Source organism: Panthera onca, chromosome C2 (genome assembly GCF_046562875.1).
Source record: "Panthera onca isolate mPanOnc1 chromosome C2, mPanOnc1 haplotype 2, whole genome shotgun sequence".
In the NCBI taxonomy this organism is placed as follows: Eukaryota; Metazoa; Chordata; class Mammalia; order Carnivora; family Felidae; genus Panthera; species Panthera onca.
In genome coordinates, this window is record NC_138347.1 from 10,505,172 (window position 1) to 10,526,158 (window position 20,987).

At 48.0% G+C, this 20,987-nt stretch overlaps 1 protein-coding gene across 5 annotated transcripts in view; it reads left to right on the forward strand.

Moving 5' to 3' along the window:
- Positions 1-20,987, forward strand: part of RUNX1 (RUNX family transcription factor 1) — a 255,533-nt gene that overhangs the window by 183,887 nt on the left and 50,659 nt on the right. For all 5 annotated transcript variants that reach the window (XM_078452808.2, XM_078452809.2, XM_060640455.3 and 2 more), the window contains one exon: positions 3,735-3,839. In XM_078452808.2, coding sequence (XP_078308934.1) covers positions 3,735-3,839 — 105 coding nt within the window. The remainder of the gene's footprint in view (positions 1-3,734; positions 3,840-20,987) is intronic.

Sequence of the window (20,987 nt, forward strand, 5' to 3'; positions counted from 1 at the left end):
TCCAGAGAGGTCACATCGTTTGTTGCATGAACTCGTATCTAAGCCTCTGGAAGGAAGAGCAGCCCGGCCCCTCATGCGCCCAGACCTGCTGGGTCCCTGGGGCCACGTCATTGCTCATTGCTTGTGTCCTCAAGGTCTTTTTTTTTTTTTTTCTCCATCTCAATCCCCCTCTACCTGAAGCCACCTGCTGCCACCTCATCCTTTTGCCACCTTCCTCTGAGAAAGGCACGGTGGTCTTGGACCACCATCCCTGTCCTTGGGCTTTCAGAGCCGCAAACCCGTTCAGTCCCCATCGAAGTCGAAGACCGCTTTCGGAGGCAGATGTGGGGAGGCTGCCTGAAACACGAGCCCGACTTTGAAGCCAGGAACATAGAAGCGGGAGGGCGGGGGACGGTATGGGCAAAGCAAGGAAGCCTTGACAGGCTGGCCAGGTGGCTGGAGGAAGACAGACCCCAGAGTGGAAATCCCGTGGCCGTGAGTCCAGCTGGGGGAGAGAAGAGTGAGCAAGAAATAACGCGGGGTGGGGGGAGGGGGCTCATCGGGGAGAAGGTCCTAATAGCTGGTGTGGGATCCAGTCTTAATACGGTCCATACCTCTTGTAGGGTCTTTTTTTTTTTTAATGTTTATTTATTTTTGAGAGAGAGTATGAGCAGGGGAGGGGCAGAGAGAGAGGGGACACAAAACTTGAAGCAGGCTCCAGGCTCTGAGCTGTCAGCACAGAGCCCGACGCAGGGCCCGAACCCACGAACCAGGAGATCAAGACCTGAACTGAAGTCAGGCGCTTAACCGATTGAGCCACCCAGGCGCCTCCCCACCTTGTAGGTTCTTGACAAAAGGTGGATGGCCTTAGGGCTCAGAGGACCACGTGGATGGGCCACCTGGGCCATAGTTGCCTTTGCTCCCTTGACCAAGATGGGCAGTTGAACTGGGTGCTGCCTCCACATCGCCGTGCCCTCCTCGCCAGGCCTGACCAGCAGCCCCTCCTGCGCGCGCCCCTACCTCAGGGAGATGCCAAGGGGAGAAGTGATCTGGGGTATCGTCTGGCCACATTTGAACGATGTCCTAAACATGGCAAATCCCTAAAGCCCAAAAGGGATCTTCTCTGGGTTCCAGGAGAGAAGAGCAGCTGATGGGAAGATAAATTTGTGGGCTGGGCCTCCCGGGCTCCTCCAGTGCTCTAGGCCCCTCAGCACCCCTCCCTAGAGAGCAGCCTGGCCTGTCAGCCATGACTGTGGTTGCAAAGCCAGGCCGGACGAAGCCGGTTTCAGCATCCAGTGGTTACTTGTCATTGTTCCTCTTATCGCAGGCTTCACTGTAGACAGAATGCGGATCCTTGGGGATTGTTCACTGGGGACTTTTCATGATTAGGAATCACTGGCTTGCTGTGGCCAAAGATTACACAGTAGACCCTTGGACAACATGGGTTGAACCATGCAGGTTCATGTACATGCAGATTTTTTTTTTGATAAATACAGTACAGGACTGTAAACATATTTTCTCTTCCTTACGATTTTCTTAATAATATTTTCTTTTCGGGGCACAGGGGTAGCCTAGTCGGTTAAGCGTCTGACTTCAGCTCAGGTCATGATCTCACGGTTCGTGGGTTCGAGCCCCACATCAAGCTCTCTGCTGTCAGCACGGAGCCCGCTTCAGATCCTCTGTTCCCCCCTCTCTCCGCCCCTCCCCATTCCCCTGTGTTCTCTCTCCCTCTCAAAAAAAATAAACATTAATGATAATAATAATAATATTTCCTTTTCTCTAGCTTCCTTTATGATAAGAACACAGTGTATAATATACCTGAAATACAAAATTCGTGTTAATCGACTGTTTACATTATCGGTGAGTCTTCAAATAGGCAGTAGGCTATTGGTAGTTTTTGGGGAATCAAAGGTTATACATGGATTTTCAACAGGGCAGGGGTCGCTGCCCCTAACACCTGTGTTGTTCAAGGGTCACCTGTGTTTTTATTGAGCTTTTTTGTAGCTTTCTTTGGTGTGAAAACGTGCAGGACAGTTGAAGATACTCTGTTCTTTCTAACTTGGGGGAGGAAGACAATTTGAGTCTTACGTGGGTTGGGAAGATAGGGGGATGGGTGGGCCTTTCATTTCTTCTAGGTTTCATTTCATGGTACATGACTAAGAGGAGAAGCTGTTAAATAGAGACCCACTGCAGTGATGTGGGTGGTCCAAATAGCATGCTTAGTCAAACCTTAGGATCCTGTTGGGGAACTCTGAGAAACAGAAAAGGAAAATAATAAAAGCGAGCACAACACACACACACACACACACACACACACGCACACCTTCGAATATCATGCTCCAGATACCATCTTAATGATTTTACTCCTATGAGCTCATTTAACCTCCTCCAAACCCTATAAGGTAGAAAATGTTATATGTACCCATTTTCCAGGTAAGGGCACTGAGGCACGGAGGGGTCTGGGGCCTTGCCAAAGGTCAGCTAGCCCAAGTTCAAACCAAGAGTTCGCCCTTTGAACCACCTAGCCAAAAAATGTTTTCAATGATCAATATATGTGCATATTAATACTTATATTATTAATATTAATTGTTGGTATATTTCTGTTCTGTTAGTTATTTATGTATTTATACATTAGTCACTGTATTCTGAGTTATATATATATATTTTAAAATAGTTTTTAAAAGTTACTAAAACCATGGCGGTAGACATATGTTATAAAAAGGTGCTTGCATCCCATGCATGTATGTGAAGTGTTTGGGTGGAGATCCCCATGCGTGTATATGTCTCTAGTCCTTATTGAACCTCAGTCTGTCAGTTACATATTGTGAAGTCAGTTTGTTGACTGTAAATTGTGTCTGGCCAATCCCATGAGTACCTGTAATAGCATCCAGCATTTAAAAATAATATTTAGGGGCGCCTGGGTGGCTCAGTCAGTTAAGCGTCCGACTTTGGCTCAGGTCATGATCTCACGGTTTGTGAGTTCGAGCCCCGTGTCGGGCTCTGTGCTGACAGCTCAGAGCCTGGAGCCTGCTTCGGATTCTGTGTCTGCCTCTCTCTCTGCCCCTCCCCAACTTGCACTTACACACACACACTCTCTCTCTCTCTCTCACTCAAAAAAAAAAAAAATGAATAAATGTTAATAAAATTTTTTTAATTAATAATAATATTTAAAGTCCACCAGCAATTAGTGTCTTTGAAATACAGAGAGAATAATTTGAATTTAGCCTATTCCCAAACTCAGGTACTCCGTCTTTCCCAATCCTTGAAGGGGCAAGCAATCAATGTTAAAAGGAAAGATGAAGCACTGAGTGTTGTATGGAAACCAATTTGACAATAAACTTCATATATTGAAAAAAAAAAAAAAAGGAAAGATGGATACAGTTTCTTTCACTCCTTGGGGACCAGCTCTGGGGGAGTGGATAGCAGCCAATCCGATCCCATGTTCCCTGGAGTCTTGGCTTGAAAGAAAACAAAGCTGAATCTCTCTTGATCCTGTGTTGTTTTATTGATGATTAAACGGAAGCCGTGTAACTATGCAAAGTGTTAACATCTTACACAAATACCAAAGGTGTGCATTCTGGAATTTAAGCAAAGCCAAACTCAAGGGAGTGTTGGAAAAACCACCAACTTGTGCCCAAGACGTGCCACCTTTCCAGTTTGATGGCTGGAAAGCATAAATTAATGGTCAACTACCCAGCGGATATATCCAGGCCATCACCTCATTGTTTTGTGTGTTCTCTTTTGTGTTCCAACAGGGAAAAGCTTCACTTTGACAATCACGGTCTTCACGAACCCACCACAAGTTGCCACGTACCATAGAGCCATCAAAATCACAGTGGATGGACCCCGGGAACCTCGAAGTAAGTGGGCCCCCCCCTCGGGGCTGGCAAACCTCTGGGCTGGGACACTGAGGCACCAGAGAGGGTATCTCAGAATCCTTGGGTTTGACTGACGTTGCTCAAATGCGTCTAAAACCTGTGTTAGAGAGGGATAGGAGGCTCCTGCAGGGAGAGAGAATTTTATCGTTGACAGTCGTCAAAGTTTGTCTCTGAGCACTGGGCTCCTTTTAAAGCATTCTCTTAGAAGGCAGAAGCAAATCAGCCTGAGTCAAATGTGTGTTGGAAGCATTTCGGGGCTGCATGACACTAAGGACTAGTCCCTCAAATACACGGTGAAGTTCAACAGTATCAGAAACAAACAGTAAATGGAAGAATGGCCAGCCGCAGGGGTGGCCCCAAAAAAAAAAAAAAAAAAAAAAAATGCCTGAGGGTCAGAGTGGACCACAAGTAGTGATTACTATCCATGCTGGCCTTTTATTCTATTGTTAAGGCCAGAGATGAAAACTATGAAAATGACCATGTCTTTTCTGTGGCATAGATCAGAATCTTATTACAGGATTGATTAAAATAGAGAATGGGAGGGCAGAAGAATTCCTGGGGGAAAACCAGTAAATATAGAAAGACGGTACCAAAAAAAAAAAAAAAAAAGAAAGAAAGAAAGAAAAAGAAATAGCTCCTGTGAGGAAAGCTTTTTTAAAAAGCAGTGGGGTTGTTTAGTCTGCAGAAAGATGTTTTCACGGTGACTTAATGACTATCTTTGAGTAAACACAAGAGTAACACTCTTTTCCAGAACCACACCCTTCCCCGGGCCGGAGGCTGGGTTCTACCCATCATCTGCATGCTTCCAAACCGTATCAGGTCCCCGGGGTGGAAAATGAGTACTGTCTCTTCTGGTGGGAGAGATTCAAAAACAGGGCTTATGCCTGGAGGTTGAGACGCGGGGAGGCGAGGTCGTAAAACGGACTGGTTAAGAATTTGGGTTCTGGGGGTGTTGGGCCGGCGGGGGAAACAAGTGGAGTTCTGGTTCAGGCGCTTAAGCCTTCAGCAAGTTATGGAACCTCCCCGGACCTCAGTTTCCTCATCTGCAAAATGGAGATAATAGTGAGGGCCGCTTTTATAAGACAGGAAGAGACAACGCTTTGTGCCTGGCACAGAGGATGAACTCGGGAGACGTTGTCCATCCGCAGGAGAGGCTCCCTGCCCGCCTCTGTGGCTGCTATTCGGCAGGGCTGTCCTCCAGGGGCCTTTCTCGTTGTGGGGGTGCTCATGGGGCCGTAAGGCCGCCCCCAGGCGTGACTCTACAGGTCACCCCGTGCTCACCCCAACTCGTGCCTCATAGTGTCTTGATCACATAGAACCATCCCATGTGCTGCCTTAGCTTTCTCAGTGCCCCAGAGAGGGAAGAACCCCACAGGGAAACCACACCCGCCAGGAAGAGCCCCCCAGGATGTGGCATTCCATTCACGAGGAGCGCCTGGGTGCAGTCTGCCTGCTCTGTGTGACTCCCTGTATCTCTGACCTCGGTTACCGCCTCTCCGCTTTTTCTCTTGAAGTCACGGAGACCATCTGTCGGGTCATGCCCAGACTCAGGAAACTCTGGGACTTTGGTGGCATCCCCCTGATTCCAGTCTGTGTTTGAACAGCCAGGCCACAGGCACAGGACCACACAGTGACAGCCAAACCCAGCTTTGTAGGTTTCCAAAGTAGGCGTGGCCAACTGAAGACTCATAGTGACCCTGTCATATTAATAACGGAACAGAAACACCCAGCAGGCGCCTTGGCTCTCTGTAGAGGACCAAAGAGGAAGCAGGCTTAGATTCGAGCAGAGCCCAGGGTTGGGGGGCAGGGGGCATGCAGGTGGCTGTGAGGTGTCAGGAAAATGACTCGGGGGGTCGCGAAGTCGTGAGAGAGGCTCACTCGGGAGGTTGTAGAATCTCTGTCTTTAAAAAATAGAAACAGTAGTTTCGACTCAGACCGTTCAAACGGTGACCTGCCTGGAGGAAAAAGCTTTAACCAGGTGACCCCTTGATATACCTCTACCTCTGCTATTCTCTCATGCAGAAAAAAGGGCAGGTTTTTGCCCCACTGCTTGTATTTCCTGTAACATTCAAAGAAGCATCCAGGTGGCTGAACTTGAGAAAAACAAATGATGGTCGCTCTGTTCAGAATTGGCAGCCGGAGGGGAAAATATGCTATTGTAAGGGCCTGCCTGTGTATACAGTTGACTCCCCTGCTGTTTTATAACTCCAGAAAGCGGTCACGATTGAGAAGGGCTCTTTGAACAGACAGAAGGGATTTGCTCCAGAGGCATCCATTTTTCTGGCGTCTCTCCTGCCAAATGGAATTTGGGGTCTTAGGAAAAATGAAAAGGGAGGTGCTAAGCATGCTATAGAGAGGTGTAACAGTCCCAAGTAGGCAGTCTCGCATTTCACAAAGGTCTTCTAGAAGAAGAATTAAATGCACACAGACTCCCAGAGGGGCTTGAGTAATGCTGACTTTTCTATTCACCCAGGAAGCAAGGGTGGGGCCCCTCACTGCTAATATTAGTATGCTGTTTTCCTCCTTATGTGAACATCTCGATTCAAGGTGGGAACTACTTTTTGATGCAGTTCTGCTCGCAGCCATTTTGTTTTTAATGAGAAAGTGAACAGAGTTGGGTGTTTTTTTTCCCCCAGCTTTATTGAGATGTCATTGACCTATAGCATTGTGTAAGTTTCAGGTTTGCAACATGATGATTCGATGTACGTGTATATTGCAAAATGATTACCACGGCAAGATGAGTTAACAGATCCATCCACTCAAATAGTGTGTGCGTGCGTGTGTGCATGCTGAGAGCTTTTACGATCTGTTTGCCTGGCAACTTTCAACTGTAGGACACAGTATTGTCAACCATAGTCGTCATGCTATCCGTTACATCCACAGGACCCGTTCATCTTACAACCGGAAGCTTGTACCCCTTCACCATTTTTGCCTACTTCCCTGCACTCATTCTACCCCCATCCCCTGCCCCTGCCCCCACTGATCGGCTCTCTGTTTCCATGAGTTCTTCTCTCTCTCTCTCTTTTTTTTTTTTTTAAGATTTTACATGTGAGATCATCCCGTATTTGTCTTTCTCTGTCTGACTTATTTCCCGTAGCGTGATATCCTCAGTGTTCATCCATGTTGTTGCAAATGGCAGCATTTCCTTCCTTATTAAGGCTGAATGATATTCCAGTAGATAGTTACAGCAAAGTGGCCCTGGCATTGACAAGTACAATCGTTTTGAAAAGTTCTATCGTTTCATGGCATCAAAGAGCGGGGGAGCTGAAGAGAGAGCCTCCGGGCCTCGTGGCCTCAGAGAGAAGGGAAAGTCCCAGAGACATGAAATGATTTGCCTTGGTTGAGAAAAAGTAGTTGGTAATAAGGCAGGAGGAGAATGAGGGGCTCCTGGTACCTCATCCTGTTCTCCTGTCCACCTGTCCGTTCACCTCTTCATCCACCTGGGCCATCTGTCCACCACCTATGCCAAAGTCTCTGAGCTGGCTTCTCACCCTCGTGTTTTAAATGAGGCGATAGCTCATAGGGCTTCTCGCGTTCATCCCAGCTGTAAGGTGGTCTGAAAGGGGCAAACGGTGGTGCTTCATTGCAGGCATGGAGGCCTTTAACTTGAAACCCTCATGCAAAGAACCCGAAGGAAAGCTTATCTCACTCAACCTGACGCTCAGGTGATTAAGGAAAGAACAGTGGGGGCGCCTGGGTGGCTGTGTCGGTTAAGCGTCACACTCTTGATTTCGGCTCGGGCCACGATCTCACGGTCCGTGAGGTCAAGCCCCGTGCCAGGCTCCGTGCGGACAGCGTGGAGCCCGCTTGGGATTCTCTCTCCCTCTCTCTCTGCCCCTCCCTCCTCGGCTCATGCATTCTCTCTCTCAAAATAAATAAACGTTAAGAAAAGAAAGAAAGAAAAGAAAGAAAAGGACTATGAATTAGAAAGCATGCCACAGCCGACTGCTTCCTAGGCCAAAGGGATAACTTGGTGCTTCCCACCCCACTTTCCTGGGTTTCGGTGGCGAAGGTACAGCAGAAAGTGTATTCCAGAGAGAAGTGAAAACCGTTTTCACTTCAGACGGTTATTTGCTCTTTCGCAGTAACTGACCTGCCACTTAGTGAGTCAAAACTTAGGGTTTGTTTTTTTCCACACTCCGTGAGATTTATTTTTCATGTCAGACTAAGAGAGAAATTACCAATTGATGAAAAGTTAAATTTATGATGGAGAAAGAACACTGTCCACAGGCATTTTCTCTGTGGGGATCGGTTCTTGCAAGCAGCCCTATATAGATAGTACACAGACGCAACAATCCTGGGTGGCTTGTTATGCAAATGACGATACATTTCCAGGACGGAGACAGAACCACACTTTGTGGCTTGTTAACACGTTGAAAGAAAAAGTCTTCTCGTTACGCGGGAGAGACAGGGCGACCGGCTTTTTCAGGAAAACGGGACTCGAGAGTTGTTTTTGATGTATTTCTTTATATTTGAGAGGATCTAGTGAAAACTCCTAGCTCGAGCCCGTGGATCTGTGATATGATAATCCTGAGATACCGAAGCACATTCTCTGCAGCTGTTTGACTAAATAATTTGTGTGGCGGCCCAGGGCCGTGGAGGAAGACATTTTGCTAAGGAGAGATTGAGGAGAGTTAGCAGCCGGGACCCTAGGTGACCCGACGGGCAGGGGGTGGGGATCCCAGGGGTGCAGACTGGAGAGTCCTTCTGATGTCACAAGCCATTACCTGTCTGGCCAGATAGCTGTTAACTTCTGGAACATTGAGCAACCTAATTAAAAATCGAAAAGATTAATAAAACAAATATTGGCCATCTCTGGGACAACACCTGCCCTCAGGTTAAAGGAGTCCTTCACAGTAACTGCTGTGCTGGCTTGGAATTCACAATAACAGAGAGCTAGGTGGAGCCGTTCCTGAAAAACTTCGGAAAATGCCATTTTCTGGGGCACCAGCCTTCTTTAACACTTAGTGCTGATTGTCTGCCCAACGCCATTCAAAGGGCTTCCCGTAGATCAACTGATCTCATCTTTGCGAGAACAGGTGAGGAAGTGGAAGCAAAGAGAAGAGACATCCCTCGCTCAAGGTCACAGGGTCAGTAAGCGAGACCCGAAACGAAACAGCCCAGACGCGGCCATCCGCAGCCGCCACGGTCTGTTCTGAAGAACTGCGCCAACCCTTCCTTGCGCTTCATTGTATTGAAATTTCTGCTTCAGAAATTTTTTATTAGGAGAGTGTATCAATCCGACTCTGGTTCAAATACAGCCGTCTTCAAGAAAGCCGAGCCTCATAGCCTTGGCAGTCATTGGACAGGAAGGGAACCCGCATTCGCCCTTGGATGAGGTTGTAATGCAATACAGCCTGGGGCACGGGGCAGGACCCGGTGAACGGCCACGTGGTCACAGATACCAAGGGTTGATTCCACGTCTGTCACCAGGGTCTGCTTGGGGACGGACGTGAAGCAGGGACCTCCAGGAAAGATGAATCAGGTAACAAAATGAGGAGTGCCTGGGTAGCTAACTCAGTCGGTTTGGCATTTGACTTCAGCTCAGGTCAGGATCTCCCAGTTCGTGAGATCGAGCCCCGCATCGGGCTCTGTGCTGCCAGCTCAGAGCCTGCAGCCTGCTTCAGATTCTGTGCCTCCTTCTGTCGCCCGCTCATGCTCTGCTCTCTTTCCCTCTCTCTCTGTCTCAAAAATAAAGAAACATGAACACAGAATTGTCTTAATGTAACAAAATGATCACTTGAACAGTCCAAGTCTTGTGCCCCCTCCCCCCCCACCTTTGGCAAAGAGCTTCCCGGAAGGTCCAGATATATGGGTGCAGCCCTCTGGAAAGATGAAAATTTGTGTCATTTGCCACCAAATGGTTAGTGGAAGGCCAGGCAGTTTTATAGATCTGTGAGCTCAGGATTGCAGTTATCCGTCTACAGTCGCTTTGTTTGCTCAGAACTGCTTAAGCATTTCTTCCAGTTAATGAACAGTGATCTACTTAATCCTCTGGATTTTTCAAATATCAGATTTGGACCTCAGTTTTTTTTCTAGATGAAATCTGGCTCCACAAAAGAAAAAGGAAATAATGCTCTCTTCTTCCCTCCCACTCCGATATAAAGTAAGAGACAGGCTGAGGGTCAAAGAAGAGGAAATGTTCTACTGACTTATATCCCTCCCCCCCACTCTGAGAGGCATTTCGGTGCTACGGTGGACATTCTGGGGTGACTTTCTCTGGTACTGTAATTCTCATGTGCTAAGTTCCCCAACAACCCCCAAGACTTAGCAATGGCAGTTTTTCAAGGATTAATAATAATGTGCCTAAGTGTTTCCAATGAATTTTATTTTTTTTTTTATTTTTTTATTTTTATTTTTTTTAATTTTTTTTTTTTCAACGTTTTTTATTTATTTTTGGGACAGAGAGAGACAGAGCATGAACGGGGGAGGGGCAGAGAGAGAGGGAGACATAGAATCGGAAACAGGCTCCAGGCTCCGAGCCATCAGCCCAGAGCCTGATGCGGGGCTCGAACTCACGGACCGCGAGATCGTGACCTGGCTGAAGTCGGACGCTTAACCGACTGCGCCACCCAGGCGCCCCTCCAATGAATTTTAGAACCTCTTTCTGCTTGTTATTTTTAGTAGTATGAAACAAGATTAAGAAGACTTTTATATAAAGATTTCCCTGACCTTTGAGTTTTCGATGGACTTAATTCAGGCCCAGGTCCAAAAGGGTCCCTTGGACAAATGGGAATAGAGGAAGATCCTGGGAGAAGTATGCTTCTGTCCCTGGAAACAGGGATAATCCCTCCTCAGTGCTCACCAAGACCCGGGGAGGCCTATGACCTCTTGGTAACTAGCTCTATTTTATATCAAGGTTACTAAGATTTTTTAGATGGTATTTACATTGCTGTAGAAAGGAAGGGGCAAAAATCCCTTCCAGGTACCAGTGAGAATGCCAGGAAAGGATCTGGGTACCTTCACAGTCTAATGGAGGAGAAAGAGGAGAGAGAAATTTCACAGGCAGTGATATTTAGACCATTACCTTGGATTTCTCTTTCCATCGAGGCCATTGTAAACCCAAGCACTGTCTTGAGTTTCACCCCAGTGAGGTCAAGATCTAAGCTAATATATCACAGCCCTTGTCAGAATTTACTATATGAAGTGCTAAAAGGAGAAAAAAGAATCTGTCTCTCTCTAGGCTGCCATTTCTTAATCTTAAAACATGTAGAAAGGTCTCTGGGTCCTGAACGGGGGACCTGGGTTTCACTATGACGCCATCAGGCCAGTGGATGTGACCTCAAGCAATTATCTCAGGTACTTTCTTCCTCACTTTCCTCTACTGACCAACCAGGCGATGGGATGAGATAATCTCTAAATTAGCTCCCACTTGGAAGGGGTAACAAAATATTGTCCGAAAAACAGAGCCCTAAGTTCCACACAAGCAAGGCCCCTTCGAGGCCGAGTCTCTGGGCCCCCTTCCCTGGGGGAAGGAGACTCCGTCCTGTGTGACATCGGACATATCCACATGCACCCACATGTGTGATATGTTGGATACCATTGTGGTTTTTTTTCCTTCTGTAAATTTTTGAAAGAGCTTTCATCATTTTTTTTTAAATTGTTATTGTTTATTTAGTTTTGAGACCGGGACAGAGCACGAGCGGGGGAGGGACAGAGAGAGAGGGAGACACACAATGCAAAGCAGGTTCCAGGCTCCAAGCTGTCAACACAGAGCCCGACGCGGGGCTCGAACCCACGAGTTGCGAGCTCATGACCTGAGCCGAAGTCGGACGCTTAACCGACTGAGCCACCCAGGCGCCCCATTTTGTCATTTATTTTTGAAATTGTCTGGCTGTGGGTAACTTGTTTTATTACCTTCAGCCCCGATTTCACCCCCATGAACAAGGTGAGTGCAATCGGGCTGAGATCCCCATATCCTCACTTGCTAACTGTGCAGGTGACCATACTGGGGAGGGAAGGGAGGCTGAGCCTCCATAAAACAAGGACAGTGGCTTTATTAACCTCACATGGCTGGGAGGCTGGATAAGACAGCCTCTGTGGAACGTGTAGGGCCCACAATAAGTGTTCAGAAGACAGAGCAATTATTTGCATTTGGTCTTAGAGTTCTTTGGCTATGAGAAAACTCTAAGCCAAAAAAAAAAAAAATTTGAGAATCCTCAGTTTAAAAATTCATGAAGTCGCCATCATGCTGCATTTTTTAAGACATTTTAATTAAACATTTATAAATTTTGATTTTTTTTTTCAGTTTTCCTTTTGTATTTAGACCCAGCAAAATTTCTTTTCTGGCACTTTTATGGACCCTTGAAACACTCCAGGCACTGTTCCTAAGTCCCTCTTGGGTAAAATGTTGCTCCCAAGTCCCTCTTGCTCCCAAATGTTGAACTTTGTGAAAAATTCCAGGGGAAAAATCCTGTCTGAGTAACATCGCAAGTCGGTGCTGAGATCTAACGTGTGGGCTCTTTTCAATATAGGCATGACAGGGCTGTAGGACAGGCTCTTCCACACTGTTCTAGAAAACTGACAAAGTGTGCCAGAGGCCCCTGGAATCTGAATCCTTGCCCCAGAGGAAGGCAGCTCTCCTCCCGGGGTACCTGGACCCGCCAGCCACAGGCAAGCTTTGCAGGCGTAGGAAACCTGCTCAGCCACCCTAAACCATCGTGTCTTTCTAGACTTGTTTTGGTTTTTTGGTTTTTGGTGTTTTTTTTATATTTTGGTATCTGTTTGTAGGGCTTTTTCTTCATTTCCCCCCAAAGACATTCAGTGGCACGTTTCAATGACCTGGTGCTCCCACCCTACAGACTTGGAGACTTTTCCGGGTGCGTGTGGTGGGGCAGTTAGCATCCCACGGACCCTGTGGCCTGAGGGGAGTAGCTCAGCCGAGGTTCGTGGGTGGCATCCAGTTGCCCTGTGAGGGGACCTGAGCTGGGGCATTGGTAACCTCGGGTGCTACAGCAACAGGTGGGCCCCAGCTCCGTGAATGCCATTGCCAAGGCCGGCACGTGGACCTGTGCCTGTGGATGGACTGGGTTTGGCCGGGCCGCACACATTATCAGATCGGCTTCTTGACTGTCGGACGGATCTAGAATTTTTTCGTACACCAGCCACTTCCGCTTTTCGTTTTGAAAACAAACTAACAGGGACGCCTGTGTGGCTCAGTCAGTTAAGCGTCCAGCTTCAGCTCAGGTCAGGATCTCAGGGTTCATGAGTTCGAGCCCCACATCGAGCTCTCTGATGTCAGCACAGAGCCTGCGTAGGATCCTCTGTCCCCCTTTCTCTCTGCCCCTTCCCTGCTCACTCACTCTTCCTCTCTCTCTCAAAAAAATAAGTAAATAAAAACATTTATTGAAAAAAGAAAAGAGGGGCGCCTGGGTGGCTCAGTCAGTTAAGCGTCCGACTTCGGCTCAGGTCACGATCTCGCGGTCCGTGGGTTCGAGCCCCGCGACGGGCTCTGGGCTGATGGCTCAGAGCCTGGAGCCTGCTTCCGATTCTGTGTCTCCCTCTCTCTCTGCCCCTCCCCCGTTCATGCTCTGTCTCTCTCTGTCTCAAAAATAAAAAAAAAATAAATAAATAAATAAAAAAAAACGTTAAAAAAAAAAAAGAAAAAAGAAAAGAAAGCAGACAAACAAAACTCTGCTCAAGTTTTCCCAAAGGCTTGGGTTTTTGTCCTGTAAGCTAGGTAGCCAAGAAAGTCCTCAAGTAAGAATTAGATCCAATGGGTCTCCTAGAACTCCATCACCACAGAGAAAAAAACCAAACAAAGCAAAAACCAGAAGTTCAGCTTAAATAAGTAAAAGCCACCCCCTCACCCTAGATCTGTATTTAAGTTCATTTGTGCTCACTTGCAATTTTTGGGTTCTGTTCTTTCAGTGTGCTTGTCCTTGATAATTGAGCTGTCTTCAAGGGTTTTTGCCATGAAAAGTTGACAATAAAGAAGGGATAAACTAAAAACAAATAATTTAGGTACCCAAAGCAAAGTTCTTTTCTCTTTGCCTTCTTTTTCTTTTTCTTTTCTTTTTTTTTTTTTTTTTAAGGAACACGACTGAATTAATCTGCCAACTCCCTAGACCCCTATAAAGTAAGTTAATGGTAGTACATTAGTTTGTTACTTCCATGATCTACATATACTCAGGTTCCACTAAAGCCAGTATTCAGTAAAGCTGAGACCGTTATGGAAGTCTTTCGGTATTCTTTCATTTACCGAAATGTCGAACACTTGATCTATGTGTTCGGTTGGTTTTGTTTTTGTTTTTGTTCACCGTGGCCTAGAAGTCAGTCTTCTGGTCATTTGAGATAAAATGTAAATATTTTGAAATAAGTAAATCCTTAAGGACTGTATGCATTTATGGCCCCTTTTGGATTTGTTCCCGGGATCACCTTATTTTTACTTAGCTTTGAAGTGGTTTTGTGATATTTCCAATTCATTCACTTGAAAGAGCTACAGAGAACTGCACACAGTCACATCTTTTTGTTTCTCTCCAGCATTGCCAACAGGGCATAACCCCGGGTTGCAGAAACGGAGCAGAGAGCTCTGGGCCGGAGGGAGGGAGAGAGGCATTTGGAGCTGGACCAGCCCGGCTTCAGGTGTCATCCCTGCCACTGACCAGTGGCACATCAGTCTCCCCATCTGAAGAATGGGCTTAGTGACACCTGCCTTGCTGGAGGGTGTGAAGGTGAAAGGAGTGTGCCTGAGAGGCAGGCTAGAGCGGGGGTTGGCAACTAGAGAGTTGGCTGCTTCGTTCAACCCCGCCTCTCCTCCATGATCAGATTAGCCTCCCCAGGCTCAGCCCTCTCGGGTGTAAAACCAGGAGGGTGATAGCCCTATGAGAGGGAGGTCTTGTGCAGATTCATGATAGCACAGCCTGGCACAGAGGAGCTCCTTAAATATTAGCACATGCCCTGGACACAGGTCCCTTTCCCTCATCCCTTAGCCTTTACCAAGGGAAACTACTGGAATTCTGCCCAACTGGGGACCAAATATGTGCCATTGCCAAGTTAGTTTTTATTTTTAAATTTTCTTTTTATAATGTTTATTCTTTTTTTTTTTTTTTTTTTTTGAGAGAGACAGACAGACAGAGAGAGACAGAGTGTGAACAGGGGAGGGGCAGAGAGAGAGGGACACACAGAGTCCGAAGCAGGCTCCAGGCTCTGAGCCGTCAGCACAGAGCCCGACGTGGGGCTCGAACCCACGAGCCGTGAGATCCTGACCTGAGCCGAAGTCGGATGCTTAACTGACTGAGCCACCCATGCGCCCCATTGCCAAGTTATTTTTTAAAAACTCCTGGCAGATTGGGTCCCCAGCATACAATTCAATAAGGGCTTTTTTTCTCTTTTACCTTCCACCCTATCTACTATTAATTCCAAATACTGAACTGATTTCAACAATTCATTCCTCACTGAAGCAAAATCCTGTTAACCGGATTGCCCTGGAGAGAAGTGGTCCTTTTCCAAATAGAGATTTTATCGAAATTTAGTTGTTTCTTAACTGAATGTTAGCACTCATGCTGCTGTGTGCCTGCCAACATCTAGAAGCTTCCACGGCGTCATCTATAAGATGGGAATAATCGTATGAGCTGTCTACTGCCTAGTACTATTTCAGATGAGATAATATATATCAAGATGCTTGGTAAACAGTCTTACCAGTTAGGTAATAGAAATCTAATAGATTATAGTGCAATAATAGAAAAATATAATAGAAAAATTGATTATTGTTTTGTATCTACTATACAAAAATCTCAGGGATCTTAAATAATTATTGTTTTTTTGAGGGTAGATTTTGTTTCATCAGGCCTTTCAGAACCGAGGGGAAGAAACGTGTAGAAAAGGAATAGAGAGGGGCGCCTGGGTGGCTCGGTCGGTTGAGCGTCCAACTTCGGCTCAGGTCACGATCTCACGGTCCGTGAGTTCGAGCCCCGCGTCGGGCTCTGGGCTGATGGCTCAGAGCCTGGAGCCTGCTTCTGATTCTTTGTCTCCCTCTCTCTCTGCCCCTCCCCCGTTCATGCTCTGTCTCTCTCTGTCTCAAAAATAAATAAATGTAAAAAAAGAAAAAAAAAGAAAAAAAAAAAAAAGAAAAGGAATAGAGATGCTCAAATCAGCCCCAGCTGCCAATCCGTACTGTCAGGAATTTTACTTTTTGCCATTAGAATATCCTATTTTCTTTACCTACTACTATATACCCTTGAAAAACACTGGAAGCTAAAAGCAGCAACCCTAACAGTTAAAAGAGCTGCATTTACTTTAAAGATGTATTTCTTTTCTGAAACCAAATGCCACCTTTCCTCGATGATTCTGGAATTCTAGCTTCTCTGGGTGAAAGGCTTGGGAAGAGAGTTCCTGGTAGAGTCCCTGTTCCTTTTTTTTTTTTTTTTTTTTTGCCCATGGCTTTTTACATATGCTGCTTGCCTGAGATTTCTGGATTAGATTTCAGGGAGGTGACATGTTACACCGTTGGGCCTCCGTGCCAGTTTCCCAGGACGAGTCAAATCTGCAACAGCTCAGAGGTGAGACTCTTCCAAGGCTCCGGAGGCCGGTTCTCTGTCCTGTTCCTTCATGGACTGGCTGCCAGGACCAGGTTGGGAGAAACTCGTTCTCTTCCTTGGGTGATTCAGCCAGTCTCAAAATAAATAGGCAGGCAGAAAGAACTGGAAACTGCTGAAATTTGAGTCTCCAGGGCTGGGCTCTTCTCGGGAGCCGCTCGGTTGAACTGTAAAAGGAATCCTGAGCCCTGGGCAAGGGAGCGGCCACCTAGTGGAAAGACCGCTGGCCTGGGAAAGGCAGCTTCTGGCCCTGGCTGGCTGCACCAAGCTCCGCTTTCCCCTCCCAGAGCCTCCCTTTCCTTATCTGCAGAGCGGGAGAGACGATCTGACGATTTTAAGGTCCTTGTCGGCTTCTCGGAATCTGACTTGATGTCTGCTAGGAGCAGGTACATTTCCAAGGCATGGTCTTCCGGCCTGGAGAAGGAGAGCCCGGGGCCTTGCCCTCAGCCCACCGTCCCGGGGAGGCCCAGGACTGGGAAGCTGAGGGAGGGAGGGGGCATCTATCACTCCCCAAGCTGGGGAAAGAAACGAATAAAGGTCCACTCAAGAATGACATGCCACAGGTAGGGAAAGTCAGCCTAACTAGATTTCCCATGGCTTTGGCATCATTTAAGAAAAGAAGGGGGGGGGGGGAGGGAAAGACATCCCTATACCCACAAAGTGCTCAATTGTGCAAACCACAGAATCCCGGCATGGCCAGCTTCCTGAAGCTGGCCGGTCAGAGACCTTCGTGTTAATTCCTCAGCCAACGAGAAAAGATGGTTTGAGTCCTGTTGACTTAATTGCTAGATGTTTCTGAGCGAGGCCTGCCTCCCTCCTTCACCTCCTTGCAGCATTATGGGCTGTTCTTTATTACCTGCCCTACCTATCTGCACAATCTAGCCGCAAACAGCTTTGGTTGACCACACCACTTCCCTATTGAAAGTTAATACTGTTTGACTCATTCTGTGTTACGAACCTGAAGCCAAAGAAAACAAGCCAGAGAATAACCGGCTTGTATGGAGTTTGGAAAGCTCTCAGAGGCCCTGCTTGCAAAATCCTATACAGTAGCTTTACTATATCTCTCTGCTGCAGCTGCAAAGAAAATGAAGGAAGCAGAAGTAGTTTAAAAAAAAGCTGGGGGTGGGGAAAAGTCAGAGCAGGAGTTTTGGGGGGGGGGGCGCCCCACAGGCTATGGAAGGACTCACCATAATCTGCAATAGTTTATAAGTGCGTTCGCTCTGAGCTGAGATGATGCCTTCACACCCCGGAGTATTCATACAGGAGAGGGACTGTTCAGGGAGTTAAAAGGAGAGAAGGTTCAAAACCAGTCGTTGAAAAGGCAGGCGTCCTATTGCATTCAGAGCAGAGTGGAGCTGGGAAGCCGGGGTCACTGAGCCAGCCTTCCATAGGCCGGGTCCCAAGGTAAAGACAGAGGAAGAGGAGAAAGCCTCTTCCTTTCAGATGTGGAAAGATTTGCTGGGAGAAGGTGGCCCACGTTTGGTCCTTCCTTCCATAACTGGCTCAGAGGTGGTCAGCAGGGTGAATGGGGGGGCATTTGCGTGTTGGAGTAAGTTGAGCTTTTCCCTCCCAACGTCACCTGGCAAGCCGTGGGACTAGTGTTTTCGTCACCACGTCATGGCTCTTTGGGAATCCCCGGCAAATACCCCCTTGCCCATTCAGGTAACTGGCAGAAGATTTACTCCCCTACAGACGGTCGCTGCTTCTCAGCTGTGTGTTGACAACACAGGCTTTTAAAAGCCTGGATAAAAGCCTCAGTGAGGTCATCATCCCCCAGACAACCTGGAAGTTTTTTCTCTGGATGGCATGAGGCGGGGCTAATAGCTCGTGAAAAAGCAACTGCTGGTTCCTGTTGGTTTTCTGACCGGCCAGGGCTCAGAGATTGTGAGTGTGGGGGGGGTGCCGTGGCCCTTTTACACACCTGAGGGGCTGCTCAGCCATTTTCTAGAAGACTTTGACAGCCCCTCGATCTCACGCTTCCATGAGGACGGCCCCAAGGTCAGTTGATTTATGACCAGAGAGGAGAAAATCAGGTGCTCCCTGCCCTCTCTGCTGCTGGGAACCCCCACCCCCTCTGGGGGCCCAGGACTTTTCGGAATGGAGGGAATTTACTTTCCCCTCTTCAGAAGTACAGAGGAGTAGAGCACATCGTACACACTGCTGAGTGCACATCCCAGGATAAGTCTAGCCTACCAAGGGGGAGTTTATTCACTCTTCTTTTTCATCCGTTTATTCATTCACCCAGCAGTTCCCGAGGTACCGTCTAACCTCATACGGGCCCTCAGTTTACTCTGCGGGTCACACAGGGTAGTGGGGTGCGGCGGGGGGGTGCATGGCCCCCGCAGGGAAGCTGGATGGCCTGTGTGGACAACAGGAATGCCCAGGCAACTCAGTGAGGCAGGTGCCATCTGTGGACCCCTGGGATGGTCTTCTCCTTGTCCGCAGGCCTTGCCCTGGGGCTTGCTCTGCTGAGAACCAGAACTCCAGAACCAGCTCAGAAGCTTCAGGCAGCATCCCCAGCCCAATCTCACCTCTCGGTACCCCCCCCGCCAAAACACACCCTCCAAAGTCCCCTTCCAGTCACAGCCCGCCCAGGGGGGTTAGGAACTCCTGGGGTAAAAGTAACCGCTCTCAGGTTACTTTTTAATGGCTCCCTAACGGGCTTTTCTGGAGACAGTCCCTTAATCAAGGACAGTGGATAAGCCTTGGAATTACAGGCTCATAGAGTAGAGAGGCTCTTGAACTTGTGAGCGGCCTGCACCCCTCCCTCTGCGGGGTCTCCTCCCCCCGTCCCCCCCCCCCCCCAGACGGCCACCTCTGGTCAAGAGCAAAAGAAACCGGACGGGTTCTCCGCCCTAAGCTACAATTAGGTCCTGAGTCACCAGACAGGAACAGGAGGTAACCAATGGCGACCAGCGACTACAGATTTTGACTACTCCGCTTCCAGGGTGGTCCGGGTCTCAAAGAGCTCCTGCGAGCGAGCTAAGAACTCCACTGTCCTGTTGCTCTGAGGCTGGAACGGGAGCAGCTCCGTTTTGTTTTTGTTTCTGTCCCGCGAATCTGGGGGGCATGGCTGGGGGTGGGGGGCAGGCCTCGCGTGGGCCTTCCTTCCGCCGGAGTCTCTGTTAGTTTTCATCTGGCTTTGGCCCCAGCTGGCTCTGCCTCTCCCTTGTACTGTTGCTTTGTATACCTTTCCTTTCCTACTCGTCTCTAGCGGTTGGGTCTTTGCCCGTCGGACCGTGTGTGTGTGGGTGTCTGTGTGTGTCTGTGTCTGCGTGTGTGTGCAGATGCTACAAAAAAACAAAACAAAACAAAACAAACAAACAAGGGGAGCCGAAGCAGCTCTTTCTTTACATGAGGGTGTTGTGCTCAACTCAGCGCAAGGGCCTCTTATCTATTCTTTTTTTATTTTTTGGCATGATGAAAGAAACATTAGAGAAGACAAGTTGGGCAGACCATTTGACTTTTTTTTTTAATTTTTTTTTTTAATGTTCATTTTTTTAGAGAGAGAGAGAGACAGAGCACGAGCAGGGGGAGGGGCAGAGAGGGAAACCAAGAATCAGACACAGGCTCCAGGCCCTGAGCTGTCAGCACAGAGCCCGCCGCGGGGCTCGAACTCGCAAACCTCGTGATCGTGACCTGAGCTGAAGTCGGACACCCAACCGACTGAGCCACCCAAGCGCCCCCACTGACTTCTTTTTTTTTTTTAAGTTTATTTATTTATTTTGAGAGAGACGGGGTGTGTGTGTGTGAACGGGGAGGGGCAGAGAGTGTGTGTGAGAGAGAGAGAGAGAGACAGAGACAGAGAGAGAGAGAGAATCCCAAGCAGGCTCTGCATTGTCAGCAAGGAGCCTGACGCAGGGCTCCAGCCCAAACACCATGAGATCATGATCTGAGCTGAAATCAAGAGTCGGATGCTTAACGGCCTGAGCCACCCAGACGGACTATTTGACTTCCAATGAGACATTTCCACATGAAACTTGATGCGCTCAGTTATGACATTTTTCCTCCACAAGTCGTATTCTGACCCCACTTGAAGAAAAGAGGCAAAACCCCACACCCTCGTGGACCTCACAGTCCAGTGGGTGCAGGCAGACCAGAAGTAATTGTTAATAAGTGCCATGGAGAAAACCAAAGCTAAAGGGCTAAGGGGTCGACTGGGCCGGGAGACTTTGCAATTTAAACTAGGGTGTTCAGGAATGTCTCAGGGAGAAGGTGAAATTTGAGCAAAGACTTGAAGGATGGAGGGATGTGGTGCACAGATATCTGGGAAAGGGGTATTCTGGGCAGAAGAAACAGCAAGTGCAAAGGCCCGGAGGCAGACATTTGGGAGTGATAGCAAGGTGGCCAGTATGGCTGGAGCAGAGCAGAGAACTCACACTGCCTGCCTCCTAGTTTCAAAATAAGGGGTATTCGCCTTAGAAAGCAGGCATAGCAAAATGCCAGGCTGGCCTCTAAAACATGAGCTTTATGCCATATGAAGGGCCAAGGCAGGACCACGGTTTGGAAAGACCCAGGATAGGGAAGCCCCACGCACGACCAGACCTGTGGTCACTCGCTTACCTACTGCCACCTGCGAGAGAATCGAAGCTTT